Below are 14,670 nucleotides of genomic sequence, written 5' to 3'. Positions count from 1 at the left end.
ACTTCTGCTCACAACAACTCTCAAAAATGTGACCTGACTAACGCTGGATTTCCACACAGGGACAAAGCGTCCCGTGAACGGGTTTTACAGTCTGGACAGGGGCTCCGGTCCACACCATTGAAGGTGTATAGCGCCCTCAGTTGGCCGCTCTTAGCATACGTTACACCACCCCCTGCGAGATCAAATAAGTAAAAATTAAGGCTCGCTATAGGGAGAGCATGAACTTTCAAAAGTCACAGGTGGTGGCATCCTTTTTGCCTAAGTCTGCACAAGTCCCGCAAGCTCCGTCATGTCTGTGGCCGCGTCTTTGACAGGCCCGGCACGCTCCAACACCAGCTGTCTTGCTATCTGGGAAGGTCACGCATGCCCCTGCGGCGACACGCTGCCCGTCTCTGCCGGTGTCCTTCCGCTGCACTGTCCCAAGCAGTCAGTCTTTTGGCAGTCCTTCCGGATCTCCTGGCAGTTTTTCCGCATCTTTCTGCGGTTCTCGGCCTTGGATGGTGAGCCTTTCTTTTTCGTCTGACCAGCTGAGGGCAGCGGGTGTTCAGGACAGCTAATGGTGGTCCAAGTGCTATTTGATAATGCCTCTGATTTCGGTAGCACGCCAGGTTGCTTGTCGGTTGGTTGTGGTCGAGGTCGTTCCGAATAGTGGCTGGCCTTTGCTGTGAGCTTCGTCGCTGGTCGATTGGTAGCATTAGGCCGCTCTGAGTGGCAGCTGGCCTCCCGCCATACACTTTGCCATAGCCTTTAATTGGCTGGTGTTAGCCGGAGGCCGCTCCGACTGGTGGCTGGCCTTAGTTGCAGCTTTCGTCGCTAATTGGTTGGCAGCGTTGTGAGGCCGTTCCGATCGAGTGGTGGCCGGCCTGCTGCTCCGCTGGATGGTACTTTGGGGTCCTGTGATCCAAGCTGCTCTGGCTTGTCCTGCACGGAACCCACCATCTGCAGTCCCCAGTCTTGTGTCGATCAGGCTGGGTGACTCCAGTCTTGTGTCGATCCGGCAATTGACCCTTCACAATTGCTTCTTGGCCAGTCGGGACAACAGTGTTCTCGAGGACGTGCACTCTTGATACCTAGTACCTATTTTTTTTTCATTGGTTTGTGCATGGTAGATATTTTCTGTGTAGTAGGGATCCGCCTCATTGACTTGTGCACGGTGGATCCTTTCTGTGTAGGAGGGATCCGCCTCATTAACTTGTGAACGGTGGATCCTTTGAGGGGGATCCGCCTGATTACTGGATTGTGCACAGCGGAACCTTTCTAGTGTAGTTGGGATCCGCTTCATTCATTTGTGCAAGGCGGATCCTCTGAGGGGGATCCTCCTCATTGGTTTGTGCACTGCGGATCCTCACCGAGTGGTGAGGATCCGCCTCAATGATTTGTGCACAGCGGACCCTCTTAAGGGGGATCCGCCTCATTGCTTTGTGCACAGTGGATCATCTGGAGGGATCCACCTTATTGGCTTGTGCACGGCGGAGGCAGCCTGATCGACATGAAACTGGGGACTGTACCAATTTGGGTGTTAAGTCCCAAAGCGGCCCATTAGTTTTCTGAGAAGGATACGCCTCATTGGTTTGTGGACAGCGGATCACTTCTGTGTAGTCGGGATCCACCTCATTGACTTGTGCACGGTAGGTTCTCTGAGGGGGATCTTCCTCATTGGTTTGTGCACAGCGGATCCGCTCCAAGTGGTGAGGATCCGCCTCATTGACCTGTGCACGGCGGATCCTCTGAGGGGGATCTGCCTCTATTGATTTGTGCGCATCGGATCCGGGGGGGGGGGATCCACCTCATTGGCTTGTGGACGGCGAATCCTCTGAGGGAGATCCGCTTCATTGGTTTGTGTACAGCAGATCCTCTCAGAGTGGTAAGGATCTGCCTCACAGGCTTGTGCACGTCGGATCCTCTCCGACTGGTGAGGTTCCGCCTTATTTGCTTGTGCACGGCGGATCCTCTCCAAGAGGTGAGGATCCGCCTCGTTGGCTTTTATACAGCGGATCCTGTCCGAGTGGTGAGGATCCGCCTCATAGTCTTGTACACGGTGGATCCTCTACGAGTGGTGAGGATCCGCCTCATTGGCTTGTGCATGGCGGATCCTCTGAGGTGGATCCGCCTAATTGGTTTGTTAACAGCGGATCTACTTCGACTGGTAAGGATCCGTTACATAGACCCGTGCACGGCAGATCCTCTCCGAGTGTTAAGGATCCGCCTCGTTTGTTTGTGTTTGGTGGGTCCCTTCGAGGCAGCATGGGCCTGTCACATGATCACGTGTACAACAGTTCCCGTCAAAACCAAATGGGTCCAGGTCACGTGTGCAGCCGTTCCCGCCAAAATCAAGCGGGTCAGTTGTGCTATGTACTAGTCTGCGGAGAGAGGATAGTGGTTTCCTCGTTGTAGTTGTCTGGTCCCTACTGTAAATCCAAGTGGTTTCTCCCCGCGGGTATTCTTGGAAAGGAATTTCCATTTCCTGATCGACGGGCTCCCTGACTCGCCCATCAAACTCTGTCCCAAGGTGCTGGATATCATCACGCCCCACAGGTCGAAGTCCCACTCCTCTTCTACTCTCCCCGGAATAATTCCCCCCACTAGACTGTGGACGGTAGGGGAAAAAATGACTGCAATTCCCTGATGGTCACAAAGGAGTTCAGGGAATCGTCCAGTCGAGGGCAACTTGCCCCCACCGTGTGATCCCTACGTGTGACCATAATTCCGGTCCTTTTTCAATTAACCGAACAAAACACAATCAAAATACCTAAATTTCCTGTCCAGATTGTGCCGCTGCTGCCACCAGTGTAGCTTGTCGATTTGGGGGTTATTGGTACACAATCAAGTGACAAACACAGGTGATATTATTCTTTAAAAGTACTCCTTTATTTGACAACTGTCGAGCACAAAAACCACTTCTGCTCACAAAAACTCTCAAACTTGTGACGTAACTAACGCTTGTGGAAATTTCCACACAGGGACAAAGCGTCTTGTGATCGGGTTTTACAGTCTTTGTTTCATACATATACAGTACACATACCTCAGGTCAGAAAAACCCTTTCTCGAAATACCATTTCCTTCTCTGGACCGAAAACTTGATCTATCTTTCACTGTTCATAACAAAATGCCCTTCAAGTAATACATCATTAGTGTTGTTTGTCTTGTTTTGTCTTGTATTGTTGGGCACATCCATCACAAGTTTCGGCTTTTAAGCATGCTGCCTCCACAGAGTGAAATAAATGTTTTATTATTAAATACAAGGAACAAAGTCATCTTTTTTTTCTGAAATATTAATGGCGATTTGGTATGTTGTTTTTTTTTCCCCCAAGTCTCCTCCAACCTTCGAGGGGGAAAACGCTCATGTTTCACGGTATTCAATAATAGGTTTTCATCAGTTTATGCTACGGTAAATGATCAGTGGTAGAGATCTTTATATAAAAAAAAACGTAACTTGGGAATAGAGTAGTCGCTGTACTTTTTTATTGAAATGGAGCAAGTCAAATATTCTCTCTATTTGGTCACTATCAATTTTCCTCACCCTGTACAAGGTGTTGAGAACAGTGATGAAGGTCGATACCTGTGCCAAGTTGTGCCCGTTTCATCAGGGAACAGATTTGGACAAGTTGATATAAAGGTTATCGGTAAGTTATAACAAGTTTATAGTTGACTCTGTCGTCAAGTTCAGGAGTCTTTACTGTAAATATGGTTGGGATATATACTTCAGTAAACCTGTATTTTTTTTCGGGGCCGTTGCAAATCATAGAGCAGGGGCATTAATCCCGGGGATAGGGGTATATACCCAACTCACTTTTTGACCGGGGGCTATTGAATCCACTTTTCCGTGATGAGAAAGAAGATGCGGATTTCGAGGTATTTGACGATGAATATCTCAACAACCAAAATGTATTCAATAGCACTAAAAAGTGGAAAAACAAAGCCAAAAACGTAAACAATGCGACGTTTTGATGTAAACGCGAGTATACATATTGACACATATCCCGAAGAGCGCCCCAAGTGTGGTGTGATGTCCAGCCCCCCCCCCCTACAGCTTTTCGTATTTCCACGGTTGGGAAACGTTTGGATTTTGATCATCCCCCATCCTCTTCACTTGCCGGCACAAAGTAACGCCACTGTCATTTAGCAATGCTTGAAAAAAATGAGATGAATTAAGGCAAATCAATGTGTATTTAGCGGCAGTAAACACACATTGAAAATTTGTAATGCGTGAATACTGTTGGCAGCATGGGTTTAAAAAAAAATAAAGATCGACCTTATTCACTTAACTGATCTGTATTTGTAATTGAATGTGTTTTAGGGGACTTCTTTCCAGCAAGCAAGAGTGAAGCATCATCAACAGCTAGTTTTCAGCGAGGTCACAGACAGACGCTACCGTGTGAGTGCGCGTCACAGACGCCAGACGTAATGTATTGGTCAACGGGAGAGGGAGTCACTACAGATACACAGATCATTGGTGCACGTTTCTCTGATGGTGCTACCCTACAGATCCAACATGGCGCCGATAACAGCATTGGTAGCGACGCTTCACTTACAGTCAACTCCCTGCATGAAGTACAAGTTAGACAGAGATTTTGGTGTCACGTGTTCCAGTCGGATGGTACTCTCAGAAATTGCGCTACCAATGTCCAGATATCAGGTAATATAAAGTCACTTTGGATTTTGAAAATTTAAATATTTTCACAGTACGGCGTAGCGATGAAAAATATTAATTTAGAACAATTTGACTTAAAGACACTTGATCTGAGTTAATATTTATTCCACCATTCCAATTCTTGAAACAATTTGTTCAACATATTGGGCTATTTCAAGTACACAGAGGTGGTTCTTTGAATTGCTGTTAAACACTGGCTTCAGTTAAAGGGGCACTGCGTCCTGAAATTCCTATATTGTCATACTTTCGATTGTTAACTTATCCTATTTGTAACATCTGGTTGAAAGGAAACCAACCTAATGTCTTACCGTTCCCGAGAAGAGACGAACAAACCCGGTTGTTTACGTCGGATACGACCGAGTACGAAAACGTTTTTTCTTGTCGTTTTCTTTTAATGTACGATACACATTGTGTGTGTCACATACAACCCGGTTTATTTTGGGGGGCGCAAAAAGTGGACTCGAAATTCGTTCTCACACGAATTAACACAAAAATGCCCATTTTTAAAGTGATGGTTGTGCGGATGTTTATATCTTACTTTTAAATGCTCTTTCCGATTAAAATAATTTCGTTCTAAACGCGTTTTGTAGCCAAATTGTGCGCTTTCTAGAACGCATTGCCCCTTAAAAGCGTGCCTCGTAACTTTTTGCCTACAAAGATAAAATTTAATATTTGTGACTGCTGCTCTTATTTTCTAAAATATGTAAATTCACATTTACAGATGCGCCCAATCCAACTGGTGCCCTTCAGGCTTCAGAAACATCATTCTACCTGCAAGAAGGATTACGTCAGGTTCTCCCTTGTACCAGCTGGATACCAGGCACGGAAACCTGCGAGATTCAGTGGCTGAAGCTCGACATCCCCAATCAAAATGTACTCAGTTACAACCTGTCGACCAATCAGATTGAAGCACCCGTTACAGGATATGATCTGGCCAGTGATTTTGGTTTGGTTATCGCCTCAGCAGAAGATGACCATGCTGGAAGGTACAGATGTGATCTTGTGGATACTGCAACTGAGAGCGCTGAAATTGAAGTTCGCATCATAGGTAGGTTGGTTTCGGTTATATATATGTCATGCGATGTTGTTTAAAGCTCTCAATGATGGTCAGTTGCATTCTCCGGGATATAGAGATCCACCATCAGATATGCACATTACAAGGTTTACCAAATATTTTGACAGAACCAAATTTTGAGTTGAAGTCACAACTTCTCATGGCAAAACCCTGCGTAGGAAGCTTTTTACTGCTGTAGCTTAGCAACGTGCAAAACACAGTGATACTATTTATTTAGATATTTTTTTAAGCAACGGTGTCCCAATTTGTAAAATGACGTCAGCTTTTTGTGTTTTATTGATTTTTTTATTAAACAATTAAGGGTACTTCTGCAGCTTTACTCTCTGATATGTAGTTATCATTTGTGGGAATCTCTCAGTTTAAGTATTATACATCGTGCCATCCTCTGTTCCCGTTTCACATTTGTTATTAAACTCACTTTAATTATGTTGGTGCTTTTTTTTGGCTGAAACAACCAGGAAACCAATTTCCACTTGACGGCGGCAGTGCTACAGCAGATGACGCGGTTTCTTTTGAACCCGATCGAAAACTCAGCTTCACCTGCCTTGCTAAACGAAACATCTCCTTGACGACCAAAGCCACTTTGTTTTGGTCGTATGGCGCCCTCGATGCGCACACTACCACTGTGGTCGGCAAATTGGATCTTCTAGGTGTTTTCATGACGTTGTCTGATCTGGGAGACGACTGTTTCCAGACATCTACAGAGGGTTCCCTTATCTTGAACAATTGCTCACAAGATGATGACGTCAGATACTGGTGTCATGTCTTCCCCGACGGTGGCGTTGTCATCAGGTCGTATGTTGATTCACGATTGAAAAGTATGTGCAAATTATAAATACCATGATTTAATACACAGTCGGCATTGTAGAGCAGATCAGACAAGCGAATCAATACATGTAATTATTGAAGCTCGATAAATTACGATTCTTTTATGGCAAAACCCCGACTGCTTTTAGTTCACACGTCTACATAGACTACATACAAGTTTCAGTTCACATATGTGGAGTGACTTATTTATCGCTTCTTTGCCAATTAAAGACGACGATATTCGTATTGTGTTTCTATTTTTTATTCATTCTTTTCCCGACACAAGCTCCAACTGGTAACCCCGACTCGTTCTATATCCTCCCGCTGGTTTTATGCATTTGTGTACTAGTCATCGTTTTCCTGTTGATTGCCATGCTGTTGGTCTGGAATCGTCGCAAGCAAGGTACGTGAGCATTGCAGAATCTTTCTCCTGAAATTGGAGCCCATCCTGGAACAAATTTAATCTAATTAGAACCTCATTACTCACAGAGTTGCGATCTCTATAACTGGAAATTCGTATAATACGTTTAATTACAATGTTCGAATTACATCGTGGTTGTGACCTTTGTTTTTAACTTATTTCATTTCAGAATCTATTCCGACCTTTGACGTGAAAAAACTTCGCGGGAAAATTGAAACGTTTATAAAGAAAACCTTTAGTCAAATTCCAATCACGCCATGGGTTACATGGGCTGATGCAGACAAGGCACCGATGGGTAAGGTGTATGTACCGACAGAGATGTTACGTAACGTGCCCTTCCAAGATGGTATTGTAAGGTATAAATTAAACTCCGAGTCGGAAATCTTTGATGATGGGGACGAAGAACTGGGAAATATGCATGTACTCATTAATGGTAGATCAGGAAGTGGTAAGTCTACATTGTTGTACAAGGTAGCGTGTGATTGGTCCAAGGGGAGAAAAGACGCACTGCTGGCTGAGAAAAAGTTAGTCTTTTTTGTACCAGCTACAGTCCTCATTCAAACTGGCAATCTTGGTCAAGCAGTTGTTGAACACATGCTACCTTCACAACCGAAAACATTGGCAAGTTCGATCAATGAGTACTGCTGCAGTCATCCCAGTGATGTGGCTTTACTTGTTGATGGATGTAAAGGTGAACAAGACATAGATGCTGTGATGAGAATTATGAAAGAGCAAGGTCTTCTTGAATGTCAAATGATCATGACTACGATGAATGCAAAGATTGCACGAGATGCGTGCAATCAATATAACATGCGACACATCACGATCAATGGTTTTACACCAGACAATGTTCACCAGTACGTAAATAACATTCTCGAAATCTTGCTCGATCGAAATCCTGGTGAAAAATCACCTAAAAAGATTGCAGCAACTACACGAGTATCAAAACACACAGACACAGTTGTCACTATGGAAAGCACACCTCTGATTCCTTCACCTCAAGAAACAGCAGGTATGATAGGCGAGCAGAAAAGCCATATCTCCCTCTACCAGCGAATTAAATCCGATGAAAAACATTCTCGTGACGAAAAACCACAAAGTAAAGATACGCCGATTACAGGAAGCTCCAAACACCCAGACACAGTTGTCAATATCGAAAGCACATCTCCTAGCACTAAAGAAACACAAGACACGACAGGTGTTTATAAAGAATCTACAAATGATCTGACTCATGATGAAGAACGACAAAGTAAAGGTGGTCAAAAATCACCAAGTAAAGATGCACCAGGGACAGAAAGCACAACACACACAGACACAAATATCATTATGGATAGTACACAATCAAACACTGTGCCTACAGATTCACAACAAATAACAGGCGAGCAAAACACTGATGTCTTTTCTGACCTCCGCAGGTGTTTAGATGAGGATATCTTACCTCCACAGTTTGTTTGTCTGCCCGCTAATCTTGCGGCACTCTGTCAGTTATGCGTTTGGACCAAGGGAGAGGCATTCCGTTCTAATGCTTTGACCATTGGCGATGTTTGCTACAGGTTGGTCAAGTGTATGTTTCAGAGGAGTAAACCAATCAGAGATGACAAGTCTCTGAATGAGGAAACTGTCTTCGGCTATGGCGCTCACCTTAAAAACATCGTGGCAAAGGAGCAGCTTGAACTATTAATAGAGCTTGGCAAGGTGATTTGGCCCCAGATCTCTAAATACTACGAGGGTACGTTAACACTGTCTGAGTCGGACTTCCTCGGTACTGAAGGAGGACAGGAGGCTCTTGAAGCGGCATTCCAAGTTGGTCTGCTTTGCCGTTGCAAGAATTTTAACAGGAAATCTACGGTGGGGTCCACTGAACTGAATGCAGACATAGATGTCAAGGTGCTGAAACCAAACAATAGATGTTCATGTTTCTGTTGTAGACAAAGTGTTCAGAGTGAGTCCGAAATACCGCTGATACCACGAAATAAAGAGCTCCAGATACAAAACTTTGTCCTTGAGATACTGGAGCAGCTTTGCGTTGGCATGTACTTGGCTCATTCTACGGAAAGCGTGAGCAACTGGTTTGAAGAAATGACACGTACTTTTGGCCTTAGAACCAGTCTGGACAAGATTTCCAGTGTAGTCTCATTCGCCTGTCGGGAAAACCAAAATGACCGTGAAGCAGCAATCAAGCTTCTTGTAAAGATCGTGAAAACAGGTAGAAATCAATCAAAGAGTCTAAAAGATGTGCTCCCTGTGCAGAAATCACTGGAGTTAGCATTGGAGATCAATCGTGATAGCAATATCTCAGGTTCCGCGAACAAAACACTGAATATGCTGTTCGATAAGGGAACGATTCGTTTAATTGGAGTCTCGAGACACAAGATCCGTCTCCTAGTGTATCTTTTCAAACATGCACAGGAAGGTGGGGGCGATGGCAAGCTTAATGTGAAGTCGATCGAACTGTTTCGGATAGGTCGCAATGATTGGAAGGACGTTCGAGAAATGTTTGCGGGTTTTGTTCAAGTGTTAGCGGACGTAGGTAAGAACACATCTAATAAGGAGGAGAGACAAGCCAAGGAGGATAATTCCGAATCACCAACTCCTCCACATTCCCTGGATACAAAGACACATTCTGCCACTTCAAGGCAAGAACATATCGGGGAACACAAAGGCGAACACGGAGCACAGGACCCTGCTTCCTTAACAAGTGATAAAACATGTCAAGATGAGAATCAGAACATTAAAATGAGTGAACAAGATATTGAGGGATCGGTGTCAAAAGAACCAGAAGATGAAGAAAACCACCCAGGGGACAAACAGCAACCCAATGATACTGCCCTTCAGATGAGTAGCGACACAAATGTTGAAGAAAAAGATCCTCAGGCAGAACAGAGGTTACAAGATGCCTCAGCCTCTACAGAGTCACAAGATGAAGGAAACACATTTGAGAGCAACCTACAAGCAGATGAAAATGAATCCCAAACAGATGGAGGAGTGAAATCTAAAAAAAAACGGGACCAGTCTTCAAAATCTCCGAAGAATAAAACAGGTAAAAAATTAAAACCCCAAAGCAAAGCGACACCACCAGATGATGACAAAACCAAAAATGAGGCAGATAACCCTCCAAAAGTTTTAAGTCAATTCGAACAAATTTCTCCAATCATGAAAGAATCGGGAAGTGCATCACAACAACTGGAAGAACGGCAAACCCCTGAACCGAAAAATGACGACGCTAGTTCACCCGCCTCTCTCCCTCACGATACGCTTAAGATACCATCCTCAACAAAATCTTTTCTCGAAGTAGATCAACTAGACAACAAGGGCCCAACAGATGATGTGGCATCCCAGAAATCAAAAGGAGAGGAAATCCACCCAAGTCCCAGCTCTTATTCGACTGACTGTTCTGAACAAGACGTTATGGCTCCGACAAAATCACAAGGTGAAGGAAACAAATTCGAAGACAATCTACAAACAGATGAAACTGAATCGCAAACAGACAGAGCTCAAGTTGGAAAAGTGAAGTCTGCCGAAAAGCGGAGAAAGTCATCAATATTTTCGACAAAGAAGAATACAAAAGGTGAAAAAGAGAACTCCCAAAGCAAAGCCGCACCACCAGATGATGACAAAACCAGACATGAAGCAGAGAACCTTCAAAAAGATTCACGTCAATCCGAGCAAAATGCGCAAATCAAGATAGAATCAGAAAGTCCATCCAAACAACCAAAAGAACAGCAAACCCCTGCACAGAAAAATAAAGACGCCATTCCACCCGATTCTAAAATCGAAGTACATCAACCAGAAAACGGAGAGCCAGTAGACTTTGTGCCATCCCAGAAGTCAAGCGAAGGGGAGGTCTACTCAAGTCCCAGCTCTCATTCGCTCGACCACCCTCTGGAAGCACTCGGTAAGGTGTATAAACCCGAAACACTCAGAGCATTGCGGAAAAACGTAGAATCAAGAAACGAAGATATGCCTTGGTTCCATCCTGACCAGTCAGACATCAGTGTCCTTCATACCGTGCAGTCTTTTGGACTACAGGAGACCGTTGATTCGCAATGTGGCGAATGTCATTCCTCGAATGCAGTTAAAGACTTCATTCACTGCTTGCCTGAATTGAAAACGCTGGAAAGTCTCATTCTGGTTGGGACGATTCTAAGTCCAAAAGATATATGCTCCCTAGCAAGTCATCTGAATAAAATCACCAAGTTGAAGAAGCTTGATCTTCGTCTGAACCAACTTTTCGACGACCGTGCCTTTGAGGCTGTTACCGACTCGCTACATGCTTGCAAGGAGCTTAGGGAACTAAGACTGTCTCTGTACAGAGTGACTAAAGATGGGTTCAGTAATGTCAAGACGAAAATGGAGAAAGGTGGAGGAAAGTCTTGGGAAAGACTAGAGACGCTTTATCTTCTACACGCTTCCCCTGCAGAACCACTCGTGGAATTCTTGTCCGACAGTCTGAAATATCTCCATGACATAGAATACATCCATATGTCAGCATCGTCTCCAAATGATGAGATATCAGAAAATGTTCTCCGTGACGTCAAACATAATATGGAAAATCCAGACTATGTGACAAACTTAAAAATGCCAGTCATGGAGAACATGGAGCAACTGAAATCAACGTTGGCCCAACTAAAGCTGCCGAAGGGGAAAAAGAAGCAGACACGCGACTTGGTTCCGAAACTTGTCGAGACTGTCTTGGAGGACATTCCAAGCTTAGAGGAAATAAAGAGGGCAGGACGGGGTGCTGTGATTGGAGCAAAAATTGGGAGTAAAGTTGCAGGAAAAAAGGGAGCCAAGGTGGGAACAGTAATTGGTGCAGCCGCAGGATCTGTTCTGGGATGAGTATAGCGTCTCTGGTGTTGCAGACATGTAGCACATCGGTTAATGGCTTTACATTGTTACACTTACAGGTATTGCCTGTACTGATAGTAGACCAGAGTAGATCTCGTTCATCCGATAATAAAAAGTATGCTTGTTAAGTACATGGAAAATAGAAAATCATGAATTGCTAGAAAATCTGAAAACTGTTTCAATAAAAAACGAACCATTGTACTTCCCATTGGAGCTAAATACTACATGTATCTACAACATCGATATGCTCGCTTGTCCCAGAGTATGTCTTAAATTATTACTTTTGTAATAATCTACTCAAGTTCCACCAACCTTCCGTTACCCACGTCCGAGCTCCTCTTTTCGAGTCTTACAAGCAGTCCCCTGCTGAGCTCACGTCGGCCCTGGAAGTCAAGCTAAGAGAGTGATGGAAATGGATAAGTAAACACACCTGCGCTGACTGAAAAATCACAAAACTTGTCAATGAGTCAAGCATTTTCAAACCTGGCGAGCGGTTACTATTAACAATAGGACAGCCAAACAGAATAATAAACTTGATCAGGATGTCTAAGAAAACTCTTGTTGAAGGAGACCAACATGAGAGAAAATTACTCGTACGACCTGTATTCAGCTGGGCACAATTATAAAGCTTAGCACGGGGTTAGATTCGCCATCACACGCTCTGATCCCAAGCAGTCGGGGTTTCAAAGGACGATCTCGTTTCAGTGCTCCTGCTCACTGCATGAATCAAGATATTGGGTATAATCTGAAAGTCGGGTAGCATATTATTTTAGAGCAGATGCAGAAGCTGCGATTTCTGAAACATTCTAACGGAACTTATCTGAAGCATCGATATGTCCCAATAAGAAGTGGAAGTTGTCGATAAAGTCATGGTGGTCTCATACCTGGCTTGCCAAATACACTGTCGTTCAAGTTCTCGACGTCAATGTGAAGTCTTCAATTCTAGTTCTTTGAAGAGCACCGCCTGTCCGTGCTCAACAGGCAGTTTCACTCGAACTTGTGTACTTTTGTTCTGTTTTTTCTTTCTTCTTCTTCTTCTTCTCTTTTTCCCTGGCAAATCCCATAGACTTTGTACACGTCTTTTCTCAACGCCACTTTTGCCAATACTCTTTGTCGTACATCATTCAAAGTAAGCATGGGTATATTACTTAGAGCAAACATGTGTCCCGAAGAGTGACGTCATGATTACGTCATCATGGGTCGCGTGACGTCATCACAAACGTGCATATTTTTAAGTCCTATATATACAGAATTGTAAGTCCAATTGGGTTGAAACTCAGTATGCAGTTAGACCGGGATTTGTTATAGGTAAAAATTGAGGTGACTTCATCATGACATCATCGTGCGATTTTATATGATTTTGTTTAATTGTTGGACCTTTCAGCCATATCTCACGAACGCAACATGCACAAATCAAAATTCTTTTTGTATTATGTTTGATAGGTAATACGTATATGTAAATTTGAAAAATATGTGACGTCATCATGACGTCATCAAAAGTGCATTTTTCTAAAACACATTTAAGGGAAAGTCTGATCGTCATGAAACTTGGTGGAGAGTAGCTGTCTCGGCAGTACCCGGCTCTCTAATTATATGAAATTACGCACCGATCGACCGATAAGAAAACGACTTTTAAGGTCAGCTTAGGCTATAAGCAAATTGAGCACAACCCCAAAACCTCACATGGACGATTGGACCAAGGCGTTCGTCCGGATCCAAATGAATGGAAGTAATTTTTACATCATAAGTGTGATACCGATTTCTTGATAATGTCATGATCAACAACATTAATTTAATTGTGTCTTGAAAATTACAGCACAGTTTAGAATGACAGTTATATCAATGTTATTATATTAAAATACGCGACTGTTGTAATGTTTTGTGAAATGAAAACGATACCGTAACACGAAGAAAACATTGTCACAGCCTCTTTTTTTTAATTCTTCTTTGGCCCTTGTAGTGATATTTCTGATCTTATGTTACGTTTTAGTTTTGCATTATTTTGTTTTCAATATCGCATTGTAATTGAGCGGATCGTTTAGAAAGTACCATCCACAATTTATTCTAATCAGCGTTTGTTATTTTATGAAATAAAATGGAAATATGACATTTTACCTGCATCAATTATTATGGTCGATGTCAATCAAACTCATTGTACATATGTGTCATGATGTGAAAAAAATGTGCCTTTAAAGTGTATTATTCTGTCTTAATGTATCGGCTGTCCAAAGGTGATTTTTTTTTTGCTTTAATTGTATCGCCCAATCTCTGTTGAGGCAATTGTGTTGGTATTAATTAAAATAATGTATATTATATATAATAAAACTGAACTATTTACGCTTACATTGATGGTATTACGCATGCTCATACACCCTTTACAAGTTGCATGTGGAATACAAATTAAGAGCTATTTGTATAATTTTCATTGTATTACGTGAAGGTATATTTGCTCAATTTAGAAGACATTCAATGCTAAAAAGTCGAATTGACATTGCTTTAATCATTGGTCCTTTTGATTATAGAAGGTGAGTGATTATCTAAAATTTCTGACAGAAATGGGTTATAAATTGTTTAAGGTGCGAAAGTTGCTATAGGATTACAATTGAAAGTTTATTTTCAATCACATGTCCAGCATATAATGCCTTTATTTCTTTAAAAAATCTGGATATTATTTGATTGTAGGGGACCGTTTGAGAAGTTTTGCAAACAGATTTGGGCACCGATAAGGGGACAAAATATTGTGACAAATCATTTTTTTTTTTTTTTACTTTCTTTGTATTTGTTTGGGGGCCTTTGGGATGATATTTCTAAGCTGACGTTAGGCTACAATTTGATGTCAAATCTCATATTTGTTTTCTCAATATAGCA

The 14,670-nt window shown here is 42.9% G+C and overlaps 1 protein-coding gene across 1 annotated transcript; it reads left to right on the top strand.

Annotated features, from left to right (window-relative positions):
- The first annotated feature begins 289 nt into the window (after positions 1–289).
- LOC119732020 lies at positions 290–11,793 on the top strand. Its single transcript, XM_038205388.1, has 7 exons — positions 290–500; positions 3,531–3,623; positions 4,298–4,636; positions 5,373–5,699; positions 6,185–6,544; positions 6,820–6,936; positions 7,124–11,793. The coding sequence occupies exons 1-7, from the start codon at positions 290–292 to the stop codon at positions 11,791–11,793; spliced, it is 6,117 nt and encodes a 2,038-aa protein (XP_038061316.1).
- Positions 11,794–14,670: the final 2,877 nt, after the last annotated feature.

The sequence above is a fragment of the Patiria miniata genome, unplaced genomic scaffold, assembly GCF_015706575.1.
Source record: "Patiria miniata isolate m_02_andy unplaced genomic scaffold, ASM1570657v1 HiC_scaffold_1, whole genome shotgun sequence".
NCBI classification, from domain to species: domain Eukaryota; kingdom Metazoa; phylum Echinodermata; class Asteroidea; order Valvatida; family Asterinidae; genus Patiria; species Patiria miniata.
Note: the sequence above shows the minus strand (reverse complement) of the source record. Positions and strands in the feature narration are given on the sequence as shown.